The following is a 12,741-nucleotide window of genomic DNA, read 5'->3' on the forward strand; positions in this document are numbered from 1 at the left end:
TTTGAAAAGAGAGAAACATGCCATTCCTTGGTGTGTTCAGTTGTGGTTAGAAGCTCTGATGCACTGAAATCTCCATGGTAAGGAGATGCTGGATGCTGGGAAGTTCAAGTTCCATCATGTGACCTCAGTTTGGGAGGCATCAGTATCACAGCTTGGCTGCTTAGGGTTAGCATTTCTTGCACAAAAATAGCTGCCACACCAGGTGCAACTTTCCCCACCGTGTTCAATTTCATCTGCAAAAAGCCCTTGGAACCAGTCTGCTGCAATGGAAAACAAAGTGCAAATCATAGTTACTGTTTCGCCCCTGCCTTTCAAAATGAGATCAAAATAACTGCACAATTTCAATGTGAATATTGTGACATGAGTGCCAAGCCATTACCTACAGCTGTTCTGTAACCCATCCAGCATTTATGCAAGCAGCTCATCTGAATCAACATCCATAAAACTTTTAAAGCGACAAGTGTTTGTCCCGTTCTCTGTGCTGCAGATAGGACCAAAAGCATTCATTATTAAACAGCAGAACACATAAACATATACATTTATGTTTGTTTCATCTCTGTTGCTAGTGGCCAGTGAAAATTTCACTTGCTCTATCAGAGACAGAGCAAATCAGGCACAGGTTGCGCACGCACGCACGCACGCACGCACACGCGCGCGCGCACACACACACACACACACACACACACACATATATATATATATATATATATTGAGGTTGGTTAGTTTTACTTGCAGTTCCTTATAGCTTCGAACAGACGTGTTCATTTTCAGTGCTAAGTGTTCTGTTTTAACCTTGTTTGTTTAGTGTAAACTGGGAGATGGAACTGTTTTATTTTTATTCTTTTTGAATAGTTCTCTTGAGGGAAGGGTAAGGAAAAAAAAAGCCTTCATGAGAAATACAATAAAATAATACTACTCAAAGACCTGAGAAACGTAAGGGTTGATAATACTACAAAGGAAAAAAAAAAATCTTAAATGTTATTTTTCCAGCTACGAAACAAAGCAAATGCCACTTTTGTTCATTCATTTATGCATGCAAGGCTCATATGAAAAAATATTATGTAATATTTTTAAAAAGCCTTTAGAAAGAGCTCGGAAGCACCTCCTTTTCAAGAAGGAGAAGGAGAAGGAGAAGGAGAAGGAGAAGGAGAAGGAGAAGGAGAAGGAGAAGGAGAAGGAGAAGGAGAAGGAGAAGGCACCCTAAGACACTTAAAGAAGGATTGTCTGGGATATAATATTTGGCATGCTGCTAATACAAAGATTAAGTTCTGCCTTCACACATGCCTCATGTTCCCACTCATGCCAATTCAGGTACCCCTTTTTCTGCGTTTGCAAAACACAGAAGTTGAATCAAACAGGTTGGTTTAAAATAGGGAACAGGTCCAAGGGACTATGATGCTGTAGACACTGCCACCTTCTAGATCCATGTTGGTAGAGCAGTGGCCATTTCCATGTGGGCCATGGTTTGGGGGTCAGAGAGGGTCTGATGCCAACCTTACCAGTTTCCTCTGGTTGCTCAGACAGAAGGTGCAGATCGATCTCGGGCTCCCTGCAGCAGCGCTGCCCTGCAGGAGAGGCTGATACTGCAGGCAGGGCTGCCTCACCAGCGAGGACTCCTCAGCCAAGCTCCCACTGGGTTGCTGCTGCTGCTGCTGCTGCTGCTGCTGCTGCTGCTGCTGCTGTAGGAGCAGCATATTCGCCAGGTGCGAGATGTAGCTCGAGGCCAGGCGCAAGGTCTCTATCTTGGACAGCTTACGGTCAGCAGGCTCGGTGGGGATGAGCGTGCGGAGGGCACTGAAAGCAGTGTTGACGCTGTGGGTTCGGTCCCTTTCCCGAGCGTTGGCCGCCTGCCTCTGCTTGTTCCGACCACCCAGACGAGGGCCCTTGCGTTTGCGTTTGCTTTGGGCCCCAATGCAAGGCAGGGACTGCCCGGAGCTGCTCTCGCTGCTGCCACTCTCCAGCTCCTCCAGATCGGATGCAGCACCCCCACTCGACTTCATGGTCAAGCCGGCAGCCCCTCAGCCCCATCACTTTTATGCCCAGCAGCTGCCACCTTGCTCCTGTTAGCATCGGCCACTGCTCTACCAACTCCCCTCCAGCAGCAGGGTCATTTTTTGAATGGTTGCTCCTTTTAGATCTAGCAGATGGTTGATCTGTAAATAAGGCAAGGGAGGTGGAGCTGCCCCTCAAAGAAGCTATTGCAAGCCCTGCACCTGTCTCCTCCTTGTCATGTCAACATGTGCAAAGGCTTGGGCAGCCACCATGAGCATGGGCAGAAGTGAAATGAAGCGCCTCAATTTCAGGAATGGTTTCATGCCTCTCTCAAATGCTCCAGGAAGACAGACATTTCCCTTTCCTCTCAGCATGCTTATAATTCAAGAATCACTTGAATATCTTGGCTACTGAAAACAGAGCCAATTGTTTGACCCAGAGAGATAAAATCAGGGTCCTTCCTTCCTTCCTTCCTTCCTTCCTTCCTTCCTTCCTTCCTTCCTTCCTTCCTTCCTTCCTTCCTTCCTTCCTTCCTTCCTTCCTTCCTTCCTTCCTTCCTTCCTTCCTTCCTTCCTTCCTGATCAGCATTTTCATAACTTAATCATGCTGATGGCTTAATGCTAGCTATTGGCTGGCTTGTCTGAACCATTTCTTAGTGGAGCTTCAGGATCATTGTATTTCTAGGACTACTGATTATTTTCTCGTCACTAACATATAGACAAATGCTCTGGGATAATGTACGGATCAAAGCATTTGCAAGCAGTTCCCACAATGCTATTCAAACTATGGGCATCCTACCTCCTTTGGTGTGTTCTAGCATGTCTCAGAATTATAACAACACATTTCAGCTGTGCAGCCCTGCAAGCCATTTGAAAAAAATAAATTTAAAAAATTGTACAGATCTGCCAAGATGCCAAAACAGCCCCTGCCTCAGCATGGATTAGCACCGGTGCACAGTGTCTATTCACACCTTACATTCTGTGCTATAAATTTGTACCAAGTATGGTCTATCTCTGAAAAGTACATCCAAAACAATAGGAGTTTGGGAACGTCACTGCACCAGAAAAGTTTGTGCTTTATCGGGTAAGTTGCCTACCAAACTACATCTAGTGTCTTCTGAGCTGCAAAGGATTGTGGTTATGATACGGGCAACTATATGTTAAATAAATAAATAAATGTGCAAACGGCCCAACTTACTAATGAGAGTTGCAAACAACAAAAGCTGCATTCCCAGAAAGCTTGAATTCTTTTTTCTAAAACAAAACCAAACAAAAATGGCGGAATGCAATCGTATCTGATAGTGGGTGACACCGATCAAAATTATAGATATGCCCAGCCTTTCTTCCCTCATCAATGTGCTGAAGAACCCATAACATATGTGGGAGAAATGGCATTACCAGAGTTTGTGGGGGGGGGGAGGGGGTAGCCATGTTAAATTCCAGCAGGCGGCACAATGGGCTGGGCTTGAAGGCTTTCTATCTGGAGGGGAGACCACTCAGCCATCCCAGGGTGGCAAACTGGACTGAGAATGTGGTAAAACATCCCAAAGGAAAGCAGTGACATACCACTTCCCTAATGTAGCCAAGGAAACTGCACAAATGTATCCATGAGATATTCAGGAGATACTCAGCTCAAAGGAGGCTTTACTTTTTCTTGGCAATGTAGCTTTATGTTAAGTAAGAAATTCTTAGAGTCTACTGTGAGACTAGCCTGAAGCTGCCATAACTAAAGATGAAGCAGACATGTAGACAGAGAGGGCAAAAAACCAGGAATCCTGTCTTTCGAGGGGGTAGATAAGAAGGAAAGAAGTTGTTAAGGAAACAAAGAAAAAATATCATCTGAAGCAGACAAAGGAAGTTGGGTCTCAGCACATGGAAACCTCCCCTCAGTCTGATCAACAGCTACCAGACTTGTAAATTAACAAGGCAAGAGTAGCTGCCAGTCTTGTGAATCAACAAAGCAAAGACATTTGGCGATAAAAGTGGTCCTGAAGCCCACCCACTCTTTGAGTCATCTTTGGATCCAGACTCGGCAGCTTCCATCCCTCTAGCTAGTGCCTGACAGTCTAGTAGAGAAGGACGTGGGTAAGTGTGGATGTGTGTGTGTGTGTGCGTGTGTGAGAAAGAACAAATTTACATTATAATCTGTAAAGTTCTGCTGTTACCTTAAATTCACTGGGTCTCCCTGTATTCCTAAGAACCTGTTGTGCCTCAGTGTTCGGTGGGAAGTGATTTGTGTGTATCCCTAATTACTTCCCGGATGTTGTCCAGGGCTGTGTGTCTTGTCTGTTCTAACCGCACCTATCTGGAAAACCCAGGTAGAAAGCAAGGGGGGCTGACAAGATCCGTGTGCCTCAACAGGCAGTGAATATGTGAGTGAATGACCATAAGCCGAACCTGGGAGCACCTGTAACTTTAAGCGTTATTACGTTTTTAAGGCATATATAAAGTCCTTTCCAAAGTTTTATTTATCAAATGACCCTGATTTGCGCTCATCTATTATGCTTCTCTCAGGTTGGCACTATTGCTGGGCTCATATAGAACCTAGGAAGGACACAGTTTAGGTTCCTTCTTTAAGACCTCCGGCTGGCAGTCAAAGCAATCAAATGGACTAAACAACCATCTCTAAGGGACCTCGGCAGAAGGATATTGCCAGTTTTAGTCTAAAAGCTCATCACCATCATTTTCTGTTTAGTGTAGTGTAATGTTGGAATAGTGGAGATGGCTTCCTTTTAGCACCAATGCAAGCACTCTACTACGGCCAGCTGCCTCAACATTCTTGGCTTTGAGTCCTCCTGTCCTCTCACCAACTCTGCTCAAGCCTATTTGTGGTTTGTTGCCACGCTGTATCGCCTCTGCCACTCTCACTGACTCATTAGTGCAGGGCAGAGGTGTTCAGCAGTCTCTTCAGAGTTTGACTGAGAAGACGAAAAATGGAAATTTAGAATCCCATGTCCCCTGCACAGAGTTCTCACATATAAAAGCATGGCCATGCTTCTAGGCTACTGTAGCATTCCTGTTCCCTGGTAGAATAATGAACATAACACATTTTGAATTTGGGGAGGACCTGATGAGCCATTCTGTTACTTCTATCAAACAAAGATACTTTAGATTTGGTTTGGTTCCTGCTTCTTGAAGAGCAGCAATCAGTAGCATTCCTTGCCCTGTTGGCCCACTGATGACTGCAGTCTCCTTGGCTTGACTGGGAATCAATTTGATATTTATGAGCTTTTCACAAGTCTTTATCGTTTAGGTTGGTGGTAACACTTCAGTTATAAGCCAAGTCAAAGATCCCAGAAGGTAACCAGACAAAATCCATCAAAAGATTACAAATGTGGCAAATGGAGATTTATTTACTTATTTGTCATAATTCTGTTTTGTGTGTGTGTGTGTATGTTCTGCACTGGTTTGAAAGCAGTGTTGCAGTATGTGAAGCTATTTAAATACACACACACAAACAATAGTAGCATGGCTATTACAGTATTGCCATATGGAACAGTAGTTTGATTTTCATGACCTTGAATACTCTTGTGTGCCAGAAACCTGTTCCAAGCACCCAAAGACACAGCTCCCATATAAAGATGTGAAGGCTGAAGCAATGGGCTGAAACAAAGAAAAACAATTGTCAAACAAAAGTCTGCTTCGTTGGTGGTCTTTTAATCAATGCCAGTAAATCAAATTTCACACCGTAAGAGTAAGGAGATGCAAAGAAGTTTATTTATGATTGTATACTAGATAAAAATGTATAGAAAGGGGTTTGATTCTTTATAGAACTGAATATTAAGAAATGAAAAAAAAAACAAAGTAATTGCAAACTCTGGCAAGTCACAGAACCTCTATGCTGCATTGATTTGGAAGCTGTGCTGCAATATTTGAAGCTACCCAAATACCCAAATTCAGGTATAACCAGTAAAATAAATTGAGGGAATTCTGAATTTCTGAAATCTATGGTAGTTAACGTTCTCAAATTAGAAGCATGATTCTCCCTCCAGCTTTCTTTTCTTCAAATAGATTCCCTCTATTTGTTGTAGTCTAGTTATCTTATCATAGCAATCTTTATATTCTTGTAAGAAATTTCAACTGACCCTGGACTTATAGAAACCTCTAGCTTTTAGGGGATGATTTTATGCCCACTTAGGCAATTGGGAAGGGTTATTTTCCCCATACAAGCAACAGTGAGTTTCCCTGCCCATCAAAAAAAAAACATGCCAATGAAATTAAAAGACACCCACGTGTATGGCACAACTACTACACCTCAAAGAGAGATTGTGTCTTCCTTTTCACTGACAACCTATTTTGACATAATTGGAGGAATAGACTGGGCAGGAAGCCAGAGAAGAACTTTGTTCTAAGTAAACAAAGACTTCTCCACCTGGACACAAATAAGTTTGGCACCACCAACAGCTTAAAGTATTTAATAACACAGTCCATGCATCTTTAGGCTTTCTTTATCTTTGACAGCTCTGTGTTAAGAAAATTAAAAGTAAAGCCATGTAGCTGATACAATGACAAGTTAATCCAGTGATTAAGGACCCCCACAAAAAAAGATTAAATGTTCTTGTTTTTAGCTGTAAGATTCCTTGAACATTCAGTACAAAATGGCTATTCAGCTTAAAGGTGCTTGTAAAACGTTCAAAATATTGCTAGCGTTAATTGCTTAATTATTGACTGGAATAACATTTAGGCAAACGCTAGATAGAATTAATTCCTTAAGGAAAGTTTAATAGCTAGAATTGGCATTGTACCCCCCACCCAATACTAATGTATGTCACCATTAAAAGTCAACAGTTTTACAAGCCCAATAAGATTATTGAATTAACAGAAAAGCCCAACATTGACTCTAATTCCCTAAATGGCAAGATTGCTTGTGTGCTAATTGTCACAGAATGCCCTAATATGCAATGCAGATCACTGATTTCCTTAAGCCAAAATCAGACTTGTGTTAAACAAGCACAAAACTTTATGGTTACAGTGACTATAAATCAGGCAAAGCTAAGAGGCTGAAGGCACCTTCCTCACATCCATTTATGAATCATGTATTGCTAATGGCAGAATCACTATAATCTCTCAGAATAACAAAACCATTGCTTGAACACACGCAAAGAAGAAAAATAACTCATTTCGTCGATATCTTTGTTTTGTTTTTCTAAACTCAGTACATGGTTTTGACTCTCCTGAAATTTTGGGCCTGTGGCCTGCATATTTGTAATCTTTTTAACAGTCACTGCTCTTTTTACAACTTGTAAATGAATGTGTCCCAAGAGGATCAAATCAGATTTAGCAGAGCAATTTCTTCCTTGTAATTCAAAAATGTAGAAAACAGTAGTGTAAATACAGCCAGGGCAGGGGTGGAAGACACCAAGGTCTGTAGTGACAAGGGAATCCTGCCAAGCCTTCTGGCTTTACTCCCTACCCCAACCCTAGATGTAGTCTGCACCAGGCCAGCATATGTTTTTTGAAAAGCTTAAGCATTTGCCTAGGGTGGCATGATCAGTGAGATTGAAGCAGCCAGTAGAAGAGACTGTGGACATGTGCAGCAGAGAGCCTAAATGTGTACTGATGAGGGAACCATCAGATGGCTAACTCTCACTCCCAAGCCATCTCATGGATGTCCAGTAGTCTTCAGCATGGACAGAATATTTCTAGTTTCTCTGCCTCTGAGAAAATGCCCCAGGCTACCATCTCTGCCATTGCTAGACTGTATATGCCAATGCTGAGTTCCAGAGGAGACCGAATTCCTTGGAAGGAGGGCTCTAGCTCTTTAATTGATGACTAATCATATGATGGGGGTGGTGGGGGAGCTTAGAGACCTGTACTTCCCCTCCCCCAGTTGAAATTAAAAAAAAAATACAATGCCTAGAATTGGGGGAACTTGAATTTACTGGCTTTTTATTTTATATAGGCTCAAAAAATATAACAGGCCAAGCAAAAATAATGAGAGCATCTTTTATAAATTTTGCACTTGATTCTCATCTACTGGGAAGGAAGATTTTCAAGTATTTGATGTCATAAACTAGCAGTATGGTAAGAGCTTTTCTAAGGGCAATCTTCAATGCTTCTTTTCATGTTCTTTAAATCGTATGATGTGAATGCAATAGGAGTCAACAGAGCATGAAAGAAGCATAATCCATTGGGTCTAATTATTAGTTCTCTCAACAACTGTGTCTACGAACATGTGAATAAGTCCCTTCCTCGCTCCTTCTGTGTCTTGAGTGGCTTCCTTGGAGATACTCAAAAGGGCAGATACCTTTGAGATACTTCACCTCATTCTGCTTTTGCTTTACAATGAAAAGGGTTTTTAATCCAGCTAGATGACTGAAACTGTGACTGGAGCTATAGTTTTAAGTGAACTTTTCAGTGAATTAGGTAACTGTTCTGCTGGATTGAGATCTGCCTGAAGAGGAAGTTCCTTGAAGTCTTGTAAAGACAAGCTGAATTTTCATCCCCTGTAATTAGAGGAACGTCAGGAGCATACTATTTTTCATCCCTTTGTGCAATGCCATGCTCTCTTATTCATTCAAAATACACGGGATTGCAATATAATTCATTCAAAGATAACCATTGTGTCTCTCTGTGTGTATATTTTGCTTTGCCAGCCCTTGCTCTCTCTGGTTTTGTTTCAAAAATGGATCAGACTTCAGGGAGCTGATTAAATTGTGCTGCAATGGAACATAACCCAATTGAGATAGTGCCTTCAGCATTAGGTTGTCACACTGGAAAACAATATGCCAGTCTGCTTGAGGACCATTTGATTACATCGCATTAATTTCTATTTGGGAAAGGCTTGTATATATTTTTTTAGAGAGTAAGGAAGAGGACCTTGATGGAGATATGCAAGCTCTGTTACCAAGGCAACGAAGGGGGAAACATGTCTTAAGTCCACAACTGACAATATTTGGAAGAGGCTCAGACACCTCCCTAATTCACAGGAGTATAAGAAGGGGGAAGAATTACAATCAGTCTTGCAAGGTTCTGCTGTTATAACCAATCTCAATAAATGTAGTTTTAGTCTTTCTGTGGAGTTGATTGCCTGGTCAGGTCTACCTAGTGGGGCTGGCAATATTGTACTGACAAATAAAAAAATTTAGCAATGCCAGAAGAGTAATTTGTAAGAAAAAATGGAAATAAGTGGTTTGAATAAAAATATCACATAGTTGCTGATAGCATTTTGACTAGTATGAACACAAGGGAATTGCTTTTACTTTGTCTGTGTATATTTGTTAAATTTATATCCTGCCTTTTCTCTGCGAGCTCTGAGAAGCTTACGCAGGGATCTTCCTTCATTTAGGCTGGGCTCAGGGTAGACTGAACGGGCAAGGGCATCCATGGGAAGGGGCCCCAAAAGGTAAAGATGTTGGGTATAATTGCATGATTGAAGCCCCACTCCCTTTTAAGGTATGTGTCTTGCATGTCACAGATGCAAAACAGGAGCAGGGCTTCCACAATGTCATTGTCCCTATGTATAGGTCTATGTCAGAATTAAATTTAAGTGCCATAAAAAGGCACTGTTAAGAATTTGGAACATCTACCTTCTTTAGTAAGATTCAGCATTATCTGGATACTTCTACAGAGGGGTGGAGTGTATGTGCCTTTTTTGTGGCTCCCTTCTGACCAGAATTGATGAAAACAATCAACAATATTTACTCTCATCTAGATTCAACTTTGTTTTAAAAACCAAGAAAATCCTCCCAAATCTCAGGGGTAAAATAATTTCCACTTCCATGCATAACATGGCTCCAACCATTGAAGCTCTCAAATCCTCAAATGGCACTAAAAGATTGCCACATCCTGTTTTACAGAATGAAATGTAATTGTAGCCATAGAGTTTAAAACATTTCCCCACTTTGGAATGTCTGTCTGGGTTTTAAGCACTGAAAAATGTGATCTTAATGAATATCAAGGATCTACCTATTCTTCATTTTGCTGTTGTCATTTTGATAGTTCTGCCCATGTTTGGTGAAGTTTTCAGCTCCATTTCCCTCTTTTCTTTCAACCTTTCAGGCAATTTACTCTGACAGGTTAAAGGCCATATTGATTGAAATGTTGATGTGATTATGCAATCATATCATAATGCCCTTTTGTGCTGTGATCTCATTAATGCATGCACATACATCAATGCACATCAGTAAACTATAAGGATGGAAAGGCACCAATAGGCTTCTATAGCAAATGGCATTTGGATGTCACTCATTCCAGAAAGACTGTAAAAATCATCCTGAAGAGTGAGCAGGGCAAAACCCAAAAGTATCAATCATGGAAAAGAAAATCTTTCTTTCTCTATTTATAAGTATATAATCTCTATATGTTTAAACTTCCTTCTCAGCACAAGGGATCAGCTACTGTTTATGATTGCCACTACTATGATAGAGGACAGTTTGGTGTACTGTCAACCTACTGGCTTTCACTCCTTCCAGCTGGAAGTGGGAAGAAAGGATTGGGTGGATCAGAGTGAGAATGTCTTCCCATTGGTTCATGGATAAAAGATGAAGTATGTTTCCTGCCTATCTTGCTCAGTACTGATTAACCTTTTTAGTTGTTAGAACCTTAATAAGCTAAGGTATTTAGGAATTTTGTCTTTCTCATAATAGTTCTGGTTTAATGTATATCTTCCTCTGCCATTGCTACAGGGCTGTTCTTGCTTCTGAATCACAGCCTGAATATCATCCGATGATGGTGGTTGGAGGGCATCTAGGAGGAACCTAACTTTGGAGAGAGAGAAAGACAGACAGACAGACAGACAGACAAACGGGCTTTCCCTTTCTGACATATAAAATGGTCCACTTAATAGGTCATTGGAAAAAAACAATTATTCATTAGATTTATATCTCATTTTTCTTTCAGGAGCTCCAGATGATACACCTAGCACTCTCATGTTCGATTTTATCTTAATAACAATTATGCTGTAAGATAGGTTAAACTGAAAAGTATCTGGTTTAAAGTCACCCAGAGTGCTAAACATGGACCTGAACCTCGGTTTTCCTATATAATCCAACATTCAAACTGCTGTATCACTCTTGTCCTTGTGAACGAATCTAAGACTTCCTGTCTGAAAGGATAGAACAACTGCTGTGCTTCAAGATACGGAGGCAGCCATCTTAGGAAGAGTGCACGCTGTCCATGACTAAGGCTTCCCTCCACTTTCTGAACATGGCTGTCAGCCCTTAATGGTAGTCCAGACAAGAAGCAGCAACCATGAGTACTAACACTACCTTTATTATAAGGTTACAGTAACAGAATCTTGCAAGTCTGAAAGTACATCTCTCCTACCCTCACCTTTAGACTCCAAGAAACTACAGAGGGTCCCTTCTGAGACATTTGCCATGCTCCCATTGCTTCTGTGGGCTCAGCTGCCTCTTATCTGACTGTTGTCTACTCTGAAGCTTCCCCTTCTCCTGTCTCTCAAGAATATTCTCATAGACCATTACAGTGACTCAGGTTCCAGAAAGGGCCAGATTTAGATAACAGAAAATTGACCTTTTCGAGAAGGTTTTGGCATATTTTCTGAAGTCTGCAGCCAATCCCCTTTCATTGTCCTATGTCTACCCAGCTTTAAGTCTAGTATGTTTTTTTTTCTACCCATGCCTTTTTTTTTTACCTTTGTAAATAAGGTAAACATTCCTATATGTTAAATAGACTTTTAGCAAAGGTATACGAAAAGCAGAATTATATACATTTATATATAGTGGTAGATATTTCCTGCATGTAGAAAAATAGCATGCCATGGAAAATATAGGATTCAATTCTTTTCCTGATCTCATAGTTTTTTGTTTTGGAATTATGTTATGTAATGGTGATGGTCTTCAGATATGGGAATGTTCATTTTCAGTCTGATCAGGAAGAACTATGCTATTTCATTTTCCTGGTAACATAGGTAAAGGAAAGATAATGTTATGTTTTAGATTTTGGGACTATATGTTTTGGAATTCAATTCCCCCCACCCCAACATGGTCAGTGACAAAGGACTGTGGGAACTGTAGTTCAAAACCTTGAAAAAAGTTATTATAGTCAGTGACCAGTAAGTTTAAAAATCTTAAAGGCCCTAGGTTGACTTCTTATCAAGAAATTATCTTGTATTAGTTTTTTTTTTTAAAAGAGTAAATCCTCAGACATTGTCAAAGTTGAGTTTTATTTTTGTATTTAGTAATAAAAATGTCGCTTGTTTGAGAGAGAAGCCTTTAACATAGGTGGCAACGAAACTAAAGGGACTTATCTGAGTCTTTATTGGAAGCATCTTTCTTGTGAAACCATTAAAATAGAATTCCAGATGGACTTCCAGGGGAGGTATGGCAGATTGAAGATGGCTCTGTGAAAGCGGAGCTGATGACTGCAGCAAAGACCAAGGAACCAGTGAGTAGACCGGTCCCTTGGGACCTCTCCGGATAAGGAGAGGATGGGAGATCACTCACATGTGTTCAGGATGGCTGCTCCTCTCAAGGAGACCACAGGACAGTGGTTTTCTATGGATCTGAGCACTGGGAGACAACAGTATCAGCCATCTTGCTTGCAACCATGGCAGAGACTTTTAAAGGACACTAAGTTCATAAACCTCACTTTCTAATATCTTTTTTGGAAATTGCCTGTTAACTATTCTAAAGCTATTAGAGACCTTCAGAATGACAGTTTGAAAAGTCTTCATTGGGTGAGTTTATCTTCAACTCTGAACAAAAGAAAAACTAATTACAAGATTAAGGACTTAAAGCATTTGAAATAAACAGCAAAAAGCTAAATAAGATTTTGATCTAAGAAATTT

General features: G+C 40.9%; 1 protein-coding gene across 1 annotated transcript; it reads right to left on the reverse strand.

Annotated features, from left to right (window-relative positions):
• Positions 1-448: 448 nt before the first annotated feature.
• On the reverse strand, positions 449-2,000 carry LOC103057199 (transcription factor 15-like). Its single transcript, XM_025170471.2, has 2 exons — positions 1,500-2,000; positions 449-481 (listed from the first exon to the last, which is right to left on the reverse strand). The coding sequence occupies exons 1-2, from the start codon at positions 1,998-2,000 to the stop codon at positions 449-451; spliced, it is 534 nt and encodes a 177-aa protein (XP_025026239.2).
• Positions 2,001-12,741: the final 10,741 nt, after the last annotated feature.

The sequence above is a fragment of the Python bivittatus genome, unplaced genomic scaffold (genome assembly GCF_059951505.1).
Source record: "Python bivittatus isolate LINGU-HERP-01145 unplaced genomic scaffold, Pbiv_v1 ctg000480_np1212, whole genome shotgun sequence".
Classification (NCBI taxonomy): domain Eukaryota; kingdom Metazoa; phylum Chordata; class Lepidosauria; order Squamata; family Pythonidae; genus Python; species Python bivittatus.